General features: G+C 41.7%; 1 protein-coding gene across 2 annotated transcripts in view; it reads left to right on the forward strand.

The window, feature by feature from the left end:
• foxp4 (forkhead box P4) overlaps positions 1-21,608 on the forward strand; it is a 110,615-nt gene that overhangs the window by 52,756 nt on the left and 36,251 nt on the right. For both annotated transcript variants that reach the window (XM_081607263.1, XM_081607264.1), the window contains exons 3-4: positions 9,216-9,305; positions 20,234-20,356. In XM_081607263.1, coding sequence (XP_081463389.1) covers positions 9,216-9,305; positions 20,234-20,356 — 213 coding nt within the window. The remainder of the gene's footprint in view (positions 1-9,215; positions 9,306-20,233; positions 20,357-21,608) is intronic.

Genomic DNA, 21,608 nt, shown 5'->3' on the forward strand with positions numbered 1-21,608 from the left:
TTATTTTGGTGGACAACTGGTTCCTATGGGTGAAAACAAATGACAGGACAGCTGGCTAAGGGAAAGCCGAAAAGACCTGATTAGAACAAGAAGACGAGAGGGCACACAGGAGGAAGAGTTTAAACTAAAGGGGTAAAGTTATGGCAGAGAATAGTTTATTTGTAGCCCACCATGAAATTGACAGGCTTTAGAAAGGATTTGGTATAAGTTGCCCTGTTTCCTCTACCTCTTGGAAACTCTTGATCTTTTGTAAATGTATATGCCATTCCCTTTCTTCCATTCTCTCGCTGTTGAATCAACTTTAAACAAATTCTTTCATGACCGAATAAAAAACACTGCAAATGTATCGGTAGTTCTTGTAGTGAGAGCTATAAACAAAATTTAATTAGCCGTGGCAATGTTTCTGGGAGAAAATCTGCTGTTTATGTAAATGAACCCGACAGTATTCTAAGAAATATGAGACTTTAAATCTTTCGCATTGCTTTTAGTGTTTGTGCAAAAATTATATCGGAGGATTAAAATAGTTTTAAGGCCTACAAGCTATTATCGTTTCATGTGCAATTGCAACGTCTATCCCTTCACCGCTAGCTAGACATTAGCCACCGTTAGAGATTATCCGAAGGAATCCTTTTGGGACCAATAAAGGAAAGAGAGGTTCTCTTCATAAGGCCGACAGCTGCATTCACTAGACTTGGCTTCCATTTGTAAGCCTGGACAATCTATTTTAGGCGTCTGTCAAAGCCATATCTGCTCTGTGAATTTACTGTGACGAATGAGGGTATGGGCAACAGATTTTTAGAGATGAACGGGGAGCGTTTGGGGCACGAGAAATAAAGAGAGAAAAAAATGTCTGAGAAATTTATTGTGAGCTGTACATTATATAAAGAGGCGCAGAGACAAAACAGGTGTATAGATGGACTCAAACAAAAAAGAATCTGTTTTTTTTCTGTGGTGGCTGGCTATAAGGCAGAGGTTTGCACTAGACATTTTTTTGTTGTCCGTCATTTTGACTGACGGGGTCAAAAACATCCAGTCATTATCTATTTTTACCCATCGATTTTTAAAACGATAATAATCACATCTTCCTTTGCTTTTAATTTTTGTTTGGTTTAGTTAATATTCCAAACAAGCTGAACAGAAATCCCACATTGTCCCATCAAACATCCAGCTTTTCTCTCTGCAGTGACAAAAAACACTGGCTTTCTCCAGTAGCTACGTATAAACAATGAAATTAAACAATTGCACTTAAATTATAAACCATTCACCTACGGTTTCCTGAAAAAGGCATCATTTCCTCCTGGTCCAAATGGACCTGAATTGCAAAAGTGCTTCTGTCATCGTCAAATGTCTCAAGGGAGATTGCTGCAGAAGCTACTGTCATAAGGTTTTGAACCTTTGGCTCAGTCAGATGACTTCTCGTAGCTAATTGGTTGTTGATCTGGAGGTTAAATCCGTGCTCTCCTGTTAATCTACCAACTGGAATTACAATCACTACTTTAGCCAAAATTTTGAAAACAGGGAACATTTTTCCAATTGAAGTGATCAGAAGCCAGCAAAACCTTTTGAGTGAACGTGACCCCAGAACAGGAAACACATTGCAGCTTCTATTCTATACATCAGTCATACCAGAGTCCCTCAACTGCCCTATTTGTATGTTTTGTAATTTCACACAATGTGTAAAAGTTTTTGATTCTGTTTGTAGGGTTGACGCAAACTTGGAGATTTTTCATACAGTGTCATAATAGGGTTGACATATCAGTGTAATCATTTTCTTTAATTTATACACTATTTTATTCTATATTCCATAGCTGCATTGTGTTGTAGTTTAATAAGATTTGTTTCATTATCCTAGCCAAACTTTCTAAACATTCATAGAAAGTAGAGCTATATCCTTGCTCAGACTCCGCCAAAGATCTTTCATGCTTTTAAACATCAAAGGAATCTGTGACCTCTAATGACTTCTTAAATGAGTCTCTCACTTAGTTGTGAAATACACTCACTCACCGGCCATATTATTAGGCACACCTTGTTAGGATCAGGTTAACTGTGCCAAGAAAATGTCTTCCATATTATTACGACACTACAAGCACCCTGAACCACTGATATACAGTAAGATGGACCCTTGTGTGGACTGTGGTTGGATGCTGTATTCCTACCATTTGAACAGTTTCTTTTGACAACATTGGTGAACCTTTGTTAACATAGCCTGTTCCTTTCTAACAGAAGTAGCACTCACTGCTTCTGTTCTAATGTTGTGGTCCATCATGTTTGACGATTCAGCATGTGGTAACGAGTGGTTGTTTAAGCTACTTTTGCCTCTCATTTGATAGTTTCTCTTTTTCGAATATTGCTCTGTCAACCTGAGAGTCTGCTCATTCTGGTATTTCTCCACCTGAGAAGACAAGTCATTCAGGACCAGCCTGTCTGACTCTGACAACCATGTCATTTTCACAAACACTAATGCTTTGTTTTCATTGAGCGGTACAGTTCATGTACTTGCGGTTCGGGGTGCTTTTTTTTTAAATCTGTTTCCATTGTAAGAGCTGCCCGTGCATCCGACCGGTACGGCACCACTCCCCGGCTCCCTTCGGCTGTAGGTTCACAGAAAACTGGTGCAGTTAGGGTGGAGTTACTGGCATCACACAACACAAGCAAGCAGCTTGCAACAAGCGTCAGACAGCAGTGTGTCATGTTTGTCGTTTCGCTACTATGACACCACGTTAGTTGTTTGGGTTTCAGCCCCTCTGTCCAGCGAGAGTCCATACTGACCCATGCCGTGCCACTCAGTAGAAACAAACCATTGAGTCTCACTTCCTCTCCATTCTATTCAATTTGGACTTCAAAAAGACATCTTTACCACTGAATTGCTGTTTATTTTAACAAGCATTTGAGCAGATGTACCTAATGTTGCATCTATTCTGAAGAAGGCCAAGGACATTTCTAAAGCTAAGGGTGAACCTGAGCTGTACGACTCGCCCTTAGAGTTTGTGGGTATGAATACCTGTCTTAAGCAGTGTGGGTTATCAGTGCTGTTTAATTTGCGTGATCATATCGTTAGAAAATTAACATTCTTTGTAGATCGCATTGCATCTCAGTCTCATTTTAGCTTCTCTGTAATCATGAGAACCCAAAAAAGAAGAAGCAATCACAGATAAGGGAGTCTTGGAGCTAAAATAGAAAGACTTGTAAGATCCTTAAAGAATAAAACAATAGCAAAAAAAAAAAAAGAAATTAAAGTAGCTAAAGGGGTTTGTGGAGTTTGAAGGTGTTTTTTTTTTTTTTAGTGCCAAAGTGAAGAGAAGCAGTACAAATGGATACAAGAGCTCATTGGGATCACCCGTGGGGATGGCAACAATGCCGAAGCTTTATCCTGGCTTTCAGCTTCAATGACAACACTTCGGGACGGAGATATAGGAAGACGGATATGGGGGAGAAAAAGAAGATCCACTGCTGCTCTTTGAACCCAGTCTCTCCCACTGATCCAAAATCAAAAAGCACGCAGACCTGTAGAGAAGCAGCTGGGTGTGACGAGCTCTTCGCTGCGTCCCCCCTCTCACCCCCCGACCCCCGAGTCTGTTTAACACTTTCTATCTGTCGCTCTCTGCCGTTGAAGAAAGCACAGAGAGGAACAGAGGAGAGCAGCTCTACAAGCCATCCTTCCTTCCTTCTCTGTTTAGCTTGCACCAGACTAAACTGTTGTCTATCTGCCAGGGGATATCTGTTTGGCGTTGCGGAGATCCGTGGCCTCGGAGTCTGGTTTTTCTCCTTGGTGGACAGATGAAACAATGAGCTCCTCTCTCATCCTCTCACATGCTTGTGTTTTTTTTTCCCCCCTTCTCAACCTAAAAGCAGAGAAATCTGATACCACCTGCCTCCCCCCTTGGCCTTCCCAGCTCCCTCCCCTCGTCTTCCTCCTTCTCCCTCAAGGACAGCCCACTGTCTGCCCTGAGGGCTGTTTATCTAGGGGTGGGGGGGTTGAGGAGAAGAGGGCAAAAGGGGGGAGACGGGTTTGTTTCGTTTCGCCCGTCAACAATGGACCTCAGTCAGTGCTGACGGATTACTCCAACATATGGTACCCACCTGTCTCTTTCTCTCTCTCTGTATCCCCCTTCCACGGTCTCCTGTTTGGATCACTTTGCTTATTTCTGCGTTCTCTTGCTCTGTGTCACCCGAACACACTGGGTGGATTACAGGCCAGATTCATCACACACAGGGAGACCTGTTTGCTTTGGCAACCTGAGCCAGGTACACTCACACATGCTCAAACTGAGGAGGCCTGTTTCCCTTTTTTTTTTTTTTTTTTCTTCCTATTTGAGATTCACCTTATAATAACAAATCTGAGTCATATTCAACAGAGCATGTTGAGATTTCTTCCACAGACGCATTTTTGCAAAGGCACGCTGACATCTAAGCTGCGAAATCGTCGCACAGGTTTAGAGAGGCAAAAATTCCTGCCATGTTATTTTTAATAGATTTTCAAACCTGCCCACCAACCTTCTCTCTTTTCAAAGAAACAAAATCGTCAGCCTTTTTTTCGGAATCCCGCTAAGAAGAGAAAGTAGCCATAACTGTGAGGGTGCGTGTGCGTGCGTGCGTGTGCTTGTGTGTGCGTGGACATGGATGTATGTGCATGTTTGACCCTGCTGAATTAAAAAATGCACTGTTATTAAAGGCTGTGTCAGAGGCGATGATTTACAGAGGGGCGCGATGACAAGTCAGAAGAACTCACACACTGCACCGAAACACTCACACTCACCGGCGCGCTCACACTGTGCTCTCAGGCCTCCAAGCTGAGCGGTGACCTCCTCACCCCTCCTTCCCCTTCCTCCTCCTCCTTCCCTCCCGCTCTCACTCTAATAAAACCTGTCTGACACCGCTGATGGGTGCATATGTGTGTGTGAGTGTGCGTGTATGTGTGCATCGCGGCAGCACAAAGACTCTGTTGTTGGGCCTCCCTCTTAGGCCTCCCTCATATTTTCTTTAAAGGTGCAGTGCGCCCCCAAGAATGCCACAAGGGGAAAGGGGAGTTTAGGAGGGGTGGGGAGGGGAGTCTTGAAGGAGCTGGTGTGAGAGTGCGTGTGTGTGCGTGTGTGTGCGTGTGTGTTCCTGTGTGTGGGTGGGTGGAGGTTCTATGGAGAAAAAGCCAAGGAGTGAATATGAAGAGTAGAAATGAAAGAGAGGGGTCAAAGTAGAGAAGTGCTTCTTGACAAAGTAGACATGAGTGGATGTCTTTGCTGGTGTTTTTTATCTGTGTGTGTGTGTAGGTGTGCTCTCATGAGATTATAGATGTGTTCACCAACCCAGTATTTCTTTTTCTTTTACTGTTAAACATTAAAACTTAGGGTATGATTGAACTATTGGTAATTCTGTTTGACACTGATTACATTCTGATAAATATTTCTCTGTTTAAATGAGCTTATATGTGCAGGTTCCTGTAAAGCAACATTGTAATATTTCTCCTACTTTGGGGTTTTACCTATAAATTTAAGCAGCTGACTAATTTAGTCCAACATTGACCTCTCTTTTCTCTTTTAATTATGGTTTTCTTGTTTGTCTCAAACTAAGGTGTTGACTAAGGTTCTTGGTGACAAAACGCAACAAATCAGCAGTGAGTGCTTTCAAATTGTTCAGGTCATTTCCCCCAAAAATTGTCAGCTCACAAACCATTTAAACGTACATATGCTGGTTGTTAAACTTAAAGCACATGACGTCATATCCAGTATTTATGATAATAATAATAGTTTCATGTTATTTTTACTGAAAAAGTCAGGCTGACACAAACTGAGTCCAGGTAACTCTTGTCGAAAACGACTTAATTTTGATAAGAATTATTTTGGCATTGGTTTACTATCAGAGTGTCTCCAGGTCAATTTGTACTCCAATTTTACACCCAGGATGAAACCAAAATAATTCGCAACCCTTTGTAGGTAGGTATTATTTATTAGAGTCATAAAATCATATTTTCTTTTGGTAGACTAGGAAGAGATTTTCTTTTAATTACTTTAATCAGAAATTGTTTAAGAGGACACAACACACATGCTTCACATACACAAATTGAAAACTGGTCTGTACATAGACCAAAACTGCAAACATATACAAAGTTTCAGGGATGAAATAAGGAGAACCCCATGCAAACTTGTTAACACCTCAGTAGAATAGCATTCATTCTGGATTTTGTTTTTGTCTTATGGAGTAGAGCAGCTCTGAGTGAGTGTTATAAAGTGAATTATTGCAAATTTATGAGATAATTTTGGCATTTTTAAGGAAGGTTTTGAGACAGTTTTGCCAATTTGAGCGATGCTAAGTACAAAGTCGGCGGGTATTCTGCCAGTAAGTGCAAAAATCAGGTTTCCAGTCTTAACAGAAACTTCATCCTTCCAATACTTTTACTCTTTGTTTATCTTGTAAAACAGACCTTTAAAATCTAATCTTTACTCTAGTAAATTTGAGCAGCTTGCTACTAAGCTAAGCCATACTTGTTTAAATCAGCAATGGACTTCTTTTAAAGAAATAGGTAGAAAAGCACATTCCTCTTTTTGTTGCAATTCGTGCCTTTTAAATATATACACACACACGCACACACACGCATTCATTGATACAGGCACAGGAGAGGAGACAGGCATCACCTCTGCTTGGTCGTAGCGTTTATGAAAGCCATAAATGGCTCTTTAATATAGTGGTAATCAGGGTGGTAATTTGGGTGGAATTGTCCCTTATTGTTGCCAGACAGGCCTACTCAACTCCTGCCAACATACACTCATTCACACACACACACACACGCACGCACACACACGGAGACTGGCTCTCGGGCAGACAGGGTGTTCGAGGAGTAATTCACACCACATGCCAACAAACTGGGCGGTTGTGTTTGTCTGTGTGTACGTGTGCGTATGTTTGTGCCTGATTTAATGCTGAGGTCAAACCAGTAAAAGGGAGGGGTAGTGTTCCTGGGATTTTTCTATTTTTTTTTTTTTGGTAAAGTGTTAAAATTCATGTGTGTGTACGGGAGAGAGTAGCGGCACGTCCATGTGTGTGTTTTAATTAAGGTCTCGGCGAAAGTAGCAAGTGTGTTCGCTACAGATGGTTTTCATCACTCTGGCTGCACAGAGAAGGTTTCTCTCTCTCTCTCTCTCTCTCTCTCTCTCTCTCTCTCTCTCACTTTTTCCTGACAGTCTAATCTCTCCTTATACTTTTTTTTTTCCAGTTAAACATTACTTAATGTACCCGAGTTTCTAATTCGACCACTTGTTCAATAAGTCGTGCTGTACAATTTGTGTTGCATTTTGTTACTGTTCCCTATAGTTGTGAAATGAGGCAGATTTCTTCTACTGAGTGGTTGAGTAAGAGCTTTTGTGTAGACTGTCCCTCAATCTGGCCGTTAATTTGCACAGACACACACATACACACACACAGGGACTTTCATAAATCAATATTTACTAAGGAACCTTTCCCTTTTGAGTCAGAGGAAGCAAATGTGCATCCTGCTGTCTCCCCTCGCTAACCCTCCGTCATGAGGTTGCGCTTGCATGTCCGTGTGTGCGCTTACTGTACGTGCAAGGCAGCTCTTGTGTTATGAACTGGGTGTTTTCTTATTTTGTTTTCGGGGCTGGTTAAACATTCCAGCCAAAAAAATTAAAAGCTGCTTTCTCTTTTGGTGCTAATGCTGGAGAATTTAACTCTTTAACGCTGCGAGGAGGAGTTGTCACAATGGAGACAGGAAAGGCACAAAATACAGCGGCTGGGAAGAGAAAAGGATGTGCTTAGAAAGTAGGAGAAATGGCTTAGTTTGCAGTATTGGTGGGGATGAATTGGCAACACCCAGGGGCAGAGTGAAAGGCTGGAAATGGAGCCGGTGAGTGATGGTGTCACTGGTGTGTAGATGGACAGGACTGCAGGGCAGACGGGGGGGGAAGCAGGAAAAGGAGGAGGAAGAACGAAGAGAGGTGGGTGGTGGTTAGTCACGGCTCTTTCGGGTCTCATCAGGGCAAGCAGTTCCTTGCATCACTGTGACAACACACAAACACAGTTCAGAGCGCGTGCATGGAAACGGAGTGACACACTTCTGTCTCGGAGGATGTGAAGAAGCCAGTTTGCTCTGTCCTCTGAGAAGGGAGCAAGGGAGAGGAAAAGGGTTGTGGAAAGTGGAGTAAACCAGAGGGGATGGGTAGAGAAACAAAGAGCAAGGCAGTTGGGAATCAGGAGATTTTAAAGGTAATAAGCTTAGACACAGGCAGCCTCATATTCGCACTCAAAAGCAAGTCAGACAGACATATTTATTCACTATGCCTCACAAAAGTACTTATACTTTTTAACATTGAGTTCTAACCTCAGAATTCATTTTGTTTTTTATGTGTTTATGTCTGCACAAACTGTAAAGTACAAAGAAAGCGTTTCTTTCACAACAAAAGAAAACTCTACAATATCCAGCATGCATTTTTATTTGAACCCTTTCACTCTGACACCCCTAAATGAAAGTTTGAACAACTCTACTTAGAAATGACAAAATTAGTAGAGTCCACCTGTGTGCAATTTAATCTTAGTTTAATCGATGTTCTACGAAGGGCTCCAAGGATCATTCGAGACCATTAAGTAGCATCATAGGAAAATAACGTACAGGTCACAGATAAAGTTCTGGAGAAGTTTAAAACAAAGTTAAGTTATAAAACAATATCACAAGTTTGGAAGTCTCACAGAGCGATGGTCCGTCCATCATCTGAAGGTGATGGATATAGTAGGGGACAACTACAGAATCACTACGTGACTGTCCACTTGACAGGACAACCATCCGTGTCAACAACGCTGGTTAGTGTTAATGGGAAAAGGGATGGATTTATAGCAAAACCAGCTAGAAGCTGTAAAAGGCTTACAAATGTAAAAATGTAATACCAGAGAAAAGTGTTTCTACAAAGTATCACACATTGGGCCTGGATCCAAATGCACTTTTTTTTTTGTCCAATTTCTATTTGTTAAAAAAACATAAAGCTTATACTCTATTGAATTTTGGTTTGTTAAGATACAGTAAAAGTTTGTGGTTCTAATAGCAGAAAATGTAAAAGAGTAAGAACTAATTATTTTTGCAAAGTTTTAATATAATCGCTTCACATTATGCTAATGTGAAGCAGCGCATGGGGGACCTCCTTCCTGTAAAGAAACATATATTTGTTAAAGGAACTGCGTGCATGATTCTCATTTTTCCTTTTTCCTGTCTCCTGTAGGCACTCCAGGCAGCCAGACAGTTCCTCCTCCAGCAGGCCTCTGGTCTCAACTCCCCTGGCAGCAACGAGGTCAAGCAGAGCCCCGTGCAGGTCAGAGCTCACACACATGGACGGGCATCCCGAGAGTTTCTCCGTCCCCTTCAGGGACACGCTTTATTGGCAGCTGCATCGTCGTTTTTCAACCAACCTTTTCATGTCACTTTCACAGATTAATACAGGACCATGTTCTCTTTTTTTTTTCTTTCTTTCTTACGCTGTCTCCATGTATCTTTATCCCTCCCCTCTCTCTCTGTGTCTGTGCATGTGTGTGTTAGTTTGACTGAATGAGGCCTTTGTAGTTTCTGGGTAGCGAGTTGTTTTCAGAGCTGAATACCACAGAAAGAAGAGAAAGTGAGGTTAGCCGGAGTGCAGGATCCCTACTGAAATACACTTGAGCAGGTTTTAATAGCGAGCGGGACACAAGCACTGCAGTGTATACCAAATTTGTTTTTCTTTAAGTTTTTACAGTTGAACGATTGCATGCAGAATGGGGAGTTTGTTTTTCTTCCTTTTTTAAGTGGACTTTGCATAAAGAGAGTGGGGCAATAGGTGTGTTGGGCAGTCGAGCTGTTGCATTATTATGACCCTTAACAAACAGACAGTTGGATCCTCACATCATAGTACTTCCTACTGACAAACATGTTTAACATGAAGCATGATTAAAATCCGGGTTTCACCAGTTCATCATGAATCAGAACAGGTCCCTAAATCGGATATACACTGGATAAACTATTCCTTATTGTTACTGTTAGTTTTTAAAACTTGCTTTATGACATCGTCTTTAATTACTAAAAAAGTAATTATACAATAAATCACCAATAGAGTAAGGATGTCGCTGCTGTGAACAGTTCCTCTTAAGATTAGATCTTGGAAAGAACTGTGATGTGTCAACGCAGAAGCATTTACACACAAATAGGACTGAATGCAGGTCAAACATGCATTTGGTTGACCTGCTTCATAGTCTCGTCTTCTACATGAAAGAAGTTCAACCTTCCTCCTCGTCCTCGTTTCACACACACACGCACACACACGCACACACGCACACACACGTACAGATCCAGCTCTTCGCCGCCTCCACTCTCCGTCTCTGTCTTGTTTGTCCTGTTTGTTGCTGTGTGACCTGCAGAGCCTCTCTGCACTCGCAGGGCATTCATGCAACGTCTCTGTTGTCTGAGCTGTCAGCTCGCATCCTACCAACATAAACACACAGACACAGTTGGATCTACAGTACATGCAAGTGAGTGTGTGTTCACGACTGGACCCTTACAGTGCAGAAATCCAAACACAAATGCAAATTCACTGAGTGTTTTTAAGTGACTTTGATGTGTGTTTTGTGTTTCTCTTGGGCACATTTAAATGGTTTTAAATTAGTTCCTTTGTACTTGTAGTTTTAAAATATAACAATTTAAAAGGCTTACCAGGCACTGGGCCTGGATTTCATCCTTCAGAAAGAAAGTTCATAGAAAAGGTCAAAGGTCAGCATTATCCCCAGATGCGATGTTATATTTAGTGGCTAATTAAGTGGGTTTTTGTACATGATATGTGCCAGTTACAACAACAAATCAAAGATTTTGTGGACAATTTAATGCTAATAACTCAGATTAACTCTTATATGTTAGGTTATTAAATACTTAATTTGTTTATTGCAGCTATGATGAGCCATAAGCAGTTTTTGTGACTTGATTGGTCCGTAATTAACTTTTTGTATGAGAGTAAGCAGTCAGGGATGCACAGCTCTGCAGTTGTACACAATTTTCCCAATTTTAGGGTTTCATGATTGCAAAACAACAACAAAATGATTATAAAGATAACATTTTAAGCTGTACTTAGCACCCTCAATAGCATTTAGCACAGTTAGCATGGTTAGCATATCAGCTGTCCCTTTGTGTATTCCCTGTAAGGTAAGTATAATCTAACCTAAACTTTTTTTTTTTTTTTTGTTTTTTGTTTTTTAGACTGCATTTTTTAAATATATAAAAAGCACTACAACAGATGGACAAGAATAATTTTAAATGATAAAATACAGCGGTTTTGCTGCGGTACCTTCAGCTTGTTAACTCCTTGTTGTGGTAGCCTGAGAGAACAAATCATCGTCCCACTATATAAAGTTTCTTTGCAACTTTTGGGCTTCTTCATTGACATATTTTTACAGAAGACTGGCTTGTTTACTGATCAAAAATGTGTGTAGAGGTGAAAGTCACAGTCAGGCGTTTATCAGACTATAATGTGAACCTCGCTGCTAAAAGGTAGACACATTATTAATTACTGTCATTTCAGGACCAATGATTACATTTAAAATGCATTCGCAACAGAAAAAGCGGCGAGTGAGCATAAGTTCGAGTGAAGCGGACATTTAATGTGGTCACTTCTTAAGGTGACAGTAAGCCACCGCATAGCAGCACACATCTGGTTCAAAATGGCCGTCCCCAGGTTGGCTCCTGCTGCGCGGCTCTCACACATGCAAATGAGCCTCAGCCAATAATGAGATCTTTAGGAGCTCGATAATTAGATTTTTTTTTTCCCCTTCTCTCTGAGGGAAAACGGGAGAGACAGACAGGGCGAGCAGGAAGACTTTCTTTTTTCCGTGTCTCGACTTCTCCGGAGAAACCTCCGTCTGCGCTGACAGGCACCCGCCTACTGCTCCCTGCCCACCCTCAACCCCCCGCCACTCTCCGAAATCATATTTCTTTTCTTTTTTTCATAATAGAGGGGAGGATCTGAGCACAGAGCAAAAGAAACTCTGAGATTGTATCTTCTATATGATTGGTTGCTCAGAGAAGGTTTGGCTGACTGCGAGAGATGGTATCAGTCTACTTTGCGAGCGCACAGATGTGTGTGTGTGTCTTTTATTGTCACAGGTGATGTTCAGGAGAAATTCGACAGTCGCACAAAAGGTAGACGAGCACTTGCAGAAAAATAACGTTGTGTCCTGACAAATTCCTGCCACATTTACTAAAAATAACTTGTTTTTCGGAAGCGGCTGTACTGTGGATGCCTCAGAGGGTCGTTAGCGATTATTTGTGAACAAACAGCATCATGAAGGCTGAGGAACACGGGGTAAAGTTCTGAACAAGCTCAAAGCAATATTATTAAGGGTAGTAAAGAGAGAGATATAAAAAACGTAAGAAATTCTCAAGAAGTAGTTGGCATTGGCCAAGTTAAACACAGGAAAGCGCTGAAGCAGTATGATTCTTCCTCTTCATTTTGTTTACGAGTCCACAAAGAGACATCCCTCTGCAGAACTTAGACAATTTCACACTTTAGATTCATGTTTGTCCTTGATGTTGGCTATAATTGACCACTGTTGCCCTGACTGCGTGTGGCATGATTGCCGCTGAGAGAATCTGTGGGCTCATGGCTGGTTGGCAGAGGGGCATTTTGTGGATTACCCAGCATGATATGCACGACCTGTCACATATTCCCCACAATAGACACACTCTCGCAAGCCGACACATATGTGCCACTTGGCAGACACATGCTTGGCACACTTAACAAGCTGGCACTTGGCGTGCACACATAGAGATTAAGGCACGCGCTTGGCCGTGGCCCATACGTCAGTAATTGAATAGCGCGGTGTCCTGTTTTCATGTATTATTGAGGAGCTCGTTTAATTAGAAAAAAAAAATTAAAAGGCTCATTAGGCTTATGTTAATTAGCTTGGCTCCCTGCTCTCTGGAGAGGGCTTACACCAGCCCAATGGGACGGAGGGAGAGGAGGAGGCACACGGAGGGAGGAAACAAAGTCCTGCCGTTCTTAAAATACAAGTATTTTTTTTTTTTTTTCAAATAAATATTAATCTGCGAACTAAATTTTCAGATTTGTTTTCACTCAGTTTCTGCAAGGAAGAACAAAACAAAATAGATATAGAGTGGCAAGGTTCAAAACCTTCTGGATAATCAATAAAACAATGTGGAGGAAGAAGTTTGTAAATCTCCAGAGTCCATGGGACTAAAACAGTTCATGCGCTTGTTCTGTTTTTTTTTTTTTTTTTCATTTCCTTTCAGAGTATTTTTCCCAAAGCTCTCCTTTTGTCCACTTAATGAAAGTGCTTAGCTGGCAGTTTCTCTGATTTGATGTGGAGGGAGCTGCTGCTGCTGTTGCTGCTGCTGCTGCTGCTGCGTGTGTTGGGAGTGTAGTATGGGATCCTGACAGTTTGTGAAGGGTGCATGGGAGGAGGCTGAGTCCCCTGTGAATTGGGTTCGGCTCCGGACTGAGGGCTGGACAGACAGGCTGGAGAGGAAAGGTTTGGGTCTGGCCACTCGAGCGTGAAAGTCTTATTTTGAGATTTGAAACATGAGTGAAATCAGTAATGAAATATGGTCAATAACGGCCTCACACTTCCCAATGAAGTGCCCTGGCTGTGTGCAGGTCCACGGGCTCTGAAAACGTGTTGTCATTTTTATTCTGAAGCACTGGGGCGTTAGATGGAGGGAGGCAGCGGAGGAGGAGGAAGAGGAGGAGGAGGATGAGCAGGGGAGGGGGGGATTATCCACTTGAACTTGTTGGCCTTTCACCGTCCCCTCCGAAGTTTTTTTTTCCTTTTCTTTTCCCTTATCCGTCGCCCTGTCAGAAAGAGCTGTGTTTTATATATATATATATATATATATATATATATATATATATATATATATATATATATATATATATAGTGCTGTTTTCACATTACTGGAAAGCAAAGTCAGAGTCAAAGTCCAAGCTGACCCCGTGGTTCACTGTTGTACTTAGGAGGCTGGTACAACCCGTCTTTGCAGAGTTTTGCCAAATATGAGTAAATTACTAATAAATAGCTGACAGGCATTTTTTGTACATTCATCATAGTCAACTTATTATTATTCTGTTCCTCAAATACCTAATAACACAATGCAATGGTTTTATTTGCTGCTCAGATGTTCATCGCCTCAGACAGAAACATGACTCAGCATAAAAAAAGATTTGAAAACTGACGCTGTAGGATCCCCATATTATCAGCAACCTCACCTGCCTTCGTTCATCAGTTTCCCCGGGAGTGATGTGGCCCCTGGCCCTGCTTCAGATTAGCAAGAGGAAGGGTGCTTATTGCACACAATGGGGCCCTTTTTTTCTTTTTTCTTTTTACCTTTGGCCTGGAGCTCCAAACACCCCCTCTCAAGCACAGTGGAAACTCCTCCGCTGTCTGTTTTTCACTTGAATGTTTTTTTTTTCTTTTCTCGTCGGCCTCTCCGTTTTCCCCTCTTGATCCCGTCTTCTCCGCTTTTATTTCTCTGCGTGATGAGCACGGACAGGCTGTTTACCTGCAGGGACGCAGATGAAGGCGCCGATAGCGATGATAGCTGTCGAACAAACAAATCCTCAACTGAGAAAATGATCATTTACACGTCAAAGAGCCGCACACTGCAAGCACAAACTGAGTCAGCATGCGATACGCCAAACAGATGACACATCTGTGCAGCCTTTTACTCGCTTTCTGCTGATAAGCTGTCAGATTTTTACCAAAACAAGAAAGAAAAAAAAAACAAGAAAGAAAGAGCTTTGATATGTTTGCTGCCTTTAGGTGAAGTTGACGCTAAAGAACCCTCCCCGTCTCTTCAGTAAACAAACCTGTCTTGATGCACTCGAAGGTGTGTGTGTGCGTGTGTTTTAGTGTGTCTATGACAGTAAGGTTGTTGGGGAGTCAGTCACTTCCAGTGTGAGGTGGTAATGCTTAGTGACAAGGATAAACAGCGCTGGGGTTTGCTCCTTCCAAGGTAGGGGGTGAGGAGGAGGACCGTGTCAGCCTCTCTCTTCCTCCCGCTCCCTCCTTGTCATTTTTTCAATTATTTCTCTCTCCTGTGTGTCCCCACAGACCCCAGAGGCAGAGGCTGCATCATTTAAACCGAGAGCCTGTTTAGATTCTGATTATAGCTTCCTCTCTTCTCACCATTCTCTGCCATCACACACACACACACATACGCACGCACGCACGCGCACACACACACACACACACGCACACACGTACAATACTGGCTTCTTGCTGTGGAGCGATTACCTGAAGAAGTGAATTTATGAGACTGTCATCCTTCCAAGAAAGTTACATTTACGTATATGCATCACCTACGGTAGGAATGGCCTATTCCAATCCTCAAGATGTTTTCAACATGTCACCCAATTGCAGTTGATCACCCCCTGATTGAGTGGTTGCTAGAACATACGCACGTAGAGCGCAAACATAAGGCAAACTTACAGTGAGATCGCACAAAAAAAACACACATTTTTTCCTCAGCTACACTTATTTCTGAATAAATATTTTTTAAATCTAAATTTAAAAAATAAATTTGTACTATTTGTAATAGTACAAATACTATTTGAGAAAAGTATTTGTACTCTTCTCGGTAATCAAATAAATAATTTTTCCAAGAAGCGTTTAGCGTATTTCCTCAGGAATTTTGCTTATTTATTTTTGATGATGAGCTCCATCATATTGCCTTCACCCTAATATTTATCTTTCTCGGTAAGATTCAGGTCAGGACTCTGGGGTGGGCCACTTCGAAACATTAATATTGCTTTGAAAGAGCTGGTTTGCGTTTGTAAAAGAACCTGGCGTCTGGTGGGCAGAAAGACTTCAGACTGAGACTTCCTGCAGTCACCCGCTCTCTCGTACGTGTTGCATATTACAGGAATGAACCAACATCTGTTTAGTTTTTGTTCAGTTGGAATTATTGCTACGTCTCACTCCGATTGGTCACAATTTGGGGAAATAAAAAATTAAATAACCTGCAATTTACCTGCTTTTTAATGCTAATTAGATGTTGGTGGATTAATAAACCCTACTCCCCTAAAAAGTGTCGTTTTAGTTTTTTTTCATTGTCATTCATAAAGAAACGACCCTAATCAGTGTTTACTGGCAGGTGCAGAGCTCTTTGTTAATTTTCAGTGATTATGCAGACATTTTGGCCTGTTTGTCATGTTTGCTGGCTGGTTTGATATCAGACAGCAATCCCTCTTCTCTCTCCTGAGTGGCAAAAGGCTTCCCTCCCAGCTAGGATGAAAAGTCATCAAGGGAGGAGAGGAGAGAGGGATGAGGCCTCATTGAAATGCAAGTTACATTCCCCCGATTTCTCTCTCTTCTCTCCTCTGGGACTTCATGCCTTTCTCTTCCTTCTCCTTCCCATCTTCCTGGGCTCTCCCCGGCTCCCTCTCCCTGCCTTTGTTAATCAGTTAAACTCCCTCTTCAAACAACCCCTCTAATTACTCCTCCGCTCTCTGTAAACGACAGGGCTGTCTCCTGCTTTCTCTTCTCCTCCCTCCTTCTCCTCGCAGCTCCCTCCATCCATGGCAGGGGTTAACCTCTGTCAGCTACTGACCCCTCTGAAGTGTGAGTCTGCCTGTGTGCATGTGTGCACTGTTCGACTGCTTGTGACTTTTTCTTGCATTGTTAATGATATAAGTGACTTTTTTACTCTTTTATTTTTTTGTGTTACTAGTGATTGGACTAAATAAGATGCAGTAAGACCAGGGATTGTGACGCCTCACCTGTATGTCAGCATGCGGATGCCTGTTGAGACTCTCGTCTGCATTCTGCTCTTTCTAGAAGCCTTCTCGGTTATTTCTGCTTGACAGCTCAAACACTTGTCTTATCTTCCAACCATTATTTCTCAATACTTCCTCCTTCCTCGCTACGTCCTTGTCTTTCCTGTCCTATCCCTGCTCGCAACCCCCCCCCCCCACCTCGCCTCCCTCTTCCCACTAATCTACCACGCATCTCTCTCTTTTAAATTAACATGCAACATGAAAAAAAAAAAAATGGACGACAGCGGGGGGAGAAAAAAAATTAAATGCATTTAATAAATGGCTGACTTCAAATCACCCGGCTTTTCAGACTCTCCCTATTCACAGTCCAATGAAAGGGGAGAAATCATTCACCAGGAGAGACAAAGCCGAATGAAAATATAATTCTGCATTGTGAGGCGCTTTTGTCCTGGCCCGTCAAATCGCTAATGGCGACGCTTTTGTTTTGCGCCGGGGCTCTGAGGCTGGCGGTGTCGTATGGCGGTGGCAACGCATGCCCCATAATCACAACGCTTTGTGATATTAGATTATAGGGGCAATTAATGGCGTCAAACCTTAACTACTCAACATTCAGCCTACCATACACACACGCACACACCCGCACACACACGCACACACACACACACACACACACACACACACACACACACACACACACACACACACACTCACACACGCATGCACGCAGGCCCGCACATGTGGTTCCGGCATCACAGTGTAATCCAGCACACAGAAAGGTGCTATAACTCCAGTAATTATTACGCCTGTGACTTGAAAATGTCAATGGCGGTGTGTATAAAATAGAATGTATGAGTAGTCGGTGAGGAAGAATGGGATGCACAAGAGCAATTAATTACAGCTTTTCATTTGGCAGCCTAGACTGACAAGGCCCGGCGGCGGGGGCAAGCTGGCATGACGCCAGGCGGCACCCATCACCACCCCCATCTTACTCGCTGCTCCCCCCCGCGGACCCTTCGCTACCTCTCATCCACCCACCTCCCCCTCCCACCTCCCTCGCCTATTTCCTTACCAACTGCCACGACGCCAAAGGGTCGTCTGACTCACCCCGCTTTGGCTCCCATCTTCTTTACATCCACTCCTCAAACACAAACTCTTGCTCTTCTACACAGTCATACAGTACAGTCGCTTGTAAACAGTCATACCCCTCTGACTTTTGCACATTTTGTCAAGTTGCCACTTCAAAGTATTTTGTTGTAATTATATATAAATATCTGTAAAGCATGTACAGCGGAAACCCGGTATTGGCGGGGTTAAAATCCACGAATACTCAAGAACTTTATGAGTGTCTAAAAACACTCATAAAGGAATATTTTCATAGATCACATACCAAATATACCTTAGTATGCATTAATATGTACAATGGAGATCGTCTTAGCAGAAGCTAATATCGACAGACTTTCTTACTTTTGCTTTTTGGGGTACAGACAATAAGCAACAAGAAAAATAAATGTCAATCCATGTCAAGTAGCATTGCTTTCAAGTATTTCAGCTTCCCAATTTGTATCTTCTTTCAAATATTTTAGTTATGCACCCAGAAGAATTCTGCAACTAGATGGTTTTCCATGAATAATTTTCAGTTGCATTCCACAGAAAAACCTGAAAAAATAGGTTAAACTGCAAATAATCGATTATTTGCAGTTCACTGTAATCCATTTGTATATAATCATCTCTATTGTGATGTGCCTGAACAAAATAAGTAATTGGAGTTCATGTATTTGTGTAATTTAATCTGAAACAGAACTCTGGAGACCGAGACACGTTAGACTGGTCAGAAATTTAAATCAGGTTTAAGTAAAAAAAAAAAAAAAAAAGCTCTACCTTTGAACATTTACAATTGTTCACCCTATTATCCGAAAACTGAAAAAGTATGCCACACCTTTCTCAGTACATGTACTTTTACATGACACTGTACATGTTTACCACCAACCTGGCTAGCCACTGGTATGTTGTAATGTTTCCCCATCCCTCTATCAGTGTGTGTCTGTATGGAACAGGAAGACGGAGGAGCAGCTGGTAACAGATAGCTAGTATTTTTAGCCTATCTTGTTTACGGAGTCAAACCTGTTCTTCGTAGATTTAATCTACCAGTGACAGCTCACCTCTCCCTGCCCCTCTCGCTTTCTCCACACCATCCATTCAGGTGGTGAGGAGCCGGACAACTCTTCTGTAAAACTGCTTTTGTTTTTAATCTCACACACACATACTTGCAGACAGAGATTTGCTCCTTGAAAAGATTGATAACTGTTTTATATTTTTTCCTTTTCAAGTATTCATCAATAAAACACGAAGATTACCGATGTTCAGACAGTGAGAGGATCCCTTTAGATCTTCAAAAATATCAGCTTTCAAAACCATCTCCGTAAATATGTTCACGCCATGTCTTTTTATCCCCCCTTATTATGTATATTTTCTTTTAACTGGTGTTGTTCCGGCGGTTATTAAATACAAAAATGCCTTGTCAGCAGAACTGCTGCTGTGGTGTTTTCTCCTCTGTTTGTGTGTACATTTGCGCACTCGGTTTCAGATTTATGTGGTAAGCCGGTCCCCAGAGTTGCAGTGTTTTGTAATCAGATAAGGATCTCTGTGCATTTTCTGTGTACAATGCAAGAGCATTAAGGAAGGTTTGCAAAACACATCTGCAAAAATGACAACTATGTACCGTCTCTCCCTCGCTTTCTGCTTCTTTAGGCCGCCTGCAGCTTATCTGATGAGATGAACATCTCATCAGATACCCAACTTTGTTGTTCCTTCTTCCTCCTAGCCAGGGTGATTGGGAGAGAACTGACGGCAGTCTGTAATCATGTGTTTATAAAAGCAGATAAGATTTTATATTTTATTGGTAGATTGCATATCCGTCATTCCATCTCCGGCTGCTGCCACGGAAATTGACGGTTTTTAACAGTGCCAGCCATGTGCCGGAAAATGTCAACAGCGCGAGTGTCTTTTAGCGCGTCTCTCTATTTGTCTTCATCTGATGCAGCCCGTTTTTTTTTTTTTTTTTTTTTACTTTGCAGTGAGTGACAACAAAGAACAGGAGACAAACACACACACACGCACGCGCACACGCACACACACACACACACACACACACACACACACACACACACACACACACACACACACGCACACACACACACACGCACACGCACACACACACACACACACACACACACACACACACACACCCTGACTTACCTGTCTGTGCCAGCCTGCAGCATAACCAGCTTGTACTGCAGGCTGTTTATTTTAACTTGAGCATTCAGTTTGCCGGCACAGTCATGTTCAAGTTTTTTTTTCTTTTTCTGTTGACTGGGACTCTTTGCACAAAGCTTCATCTGTTGACTGATTAAGTTGCTCTTGTTTTACATGACAACATTAAGGTGTGTTAGGACGCTTTTAACGAGTGCCGTCTTCTTTTCCTGTTTTGTCTTCAGGTGCCTGTGTCCATGGCCATGATGAGCCCACAGATGATCACTCCTCAGCAGATGCAACAGATCCTTTCCCCCCCTCAGCTCCAGGCCCTGCTGCAGCAGCAACAGGCTCTCATGCTACAGCAGGTAAAAACTACATGCTTTCCCTTCCTTCAGTGCTTTTTGTTTAGCTCAGATTTGGTGACACAGAAATATGCACTATGCTGCTCATTTGTGGTTCGGCCTACAGAACATTTATAAAGATTTGTCAGCTGAGAGCAGCTTTAGCAGAACCATGTCGATCATTTTCCTTCCCTCTTTTTAAAATGCATATATCTGATATTTGTGATTTGTTTTATGTTTTGAGTATTTTAATTAATTTATTTTTTTTGTAATTGTTGCTGGTCATCGTGTCCAGGAGTCACTATGATAAACATTCCAATATAAATAACATTAAACAAAGCGGTGCGTGACACAGCAAACTCACAAGGCCAGCAGGTTCACAACTTAAGGGTTATAAGAAAGAGATGCGACAACAGGAATTAAGAATCTCTTTTTTATTTGCTTTAAAGGTTTACAAATATAGAAATAGAGTGTCAAACATAATGTCCTCACCTTTATGTCAGGGGTTCTTACTTAAATCTTAGACTGACTTCACCAGACAAGTGTGAAAGTCAGACTTCAGGTTGACATAAAATGTGGTAGTTTTAGGATTCTACAGTGTTGGATGAGGCTAGGATTTGATTTTGGTGTTTTCTAGGACAAAGATGATGGACAAAGATGATAAAATTATGGAGAATATTTTATTAGCATACTTTACTGCCTGTAACAGTGTCAAAATATTTTCATTGTTTTTTTCTTTCTTCCTTGTGTTTTTTTATTTCTTTGTGTCCTTCGTTCCAACTTTCATTTCTATATTCTTTGTGGTCCTTTCCTTTCCTTCCATTCCTCCTCCCTTCCTTATGTAATTTCTTGATTCTTTCTTTTCTACCTACCTTGTGTCTTTCCTCTCTTCCCTCCTCGCTTTTGTCCACTTTTTCTTACCATGTGTCCTTCCTTTTTCTTCTTTCTTGTGTTTCTGTTTCTCTTTCCTTTTGGGTTCTTCTTTCCACTTGTCATTTCTTCTTTCCTTTCTTCCATGTGTTCTTCCTTTACTCCTTCCATATATTTCCTTACTTCCTTCTTTTCTTTGAGTTTCTGTGTTCATTCAATCTTGCCAACTGTTCATCATGAACAATAATATTTTATATTTGGAAAAGTTAAGTCTGGAAATATTTTTTTTTTTTACTTTTTTAAAATTAAACATTATTAAAAATCCATAAAAAAAACTGTAAACCCCTTTGGGGATTTTTTGTTGATGAGGAACACATTGATTTGAACCAATCATTAAGATTATCTT

Source organism: Poecilia reticulata, chromosome 5, assembly GCF_904066995.2.
Source record: "Poecilia reticulata chromosome 5, P_reticulata-male-v2, whole genome shotgun sequence".
NCBI classification, from domain to species: domain Eukaryota; kingdom Metazoa; phylum Chordata; class Actinopteri; order Cyprinodontiformes; family Poeciliidae; genus Poecilia; species Poecilia reticulata.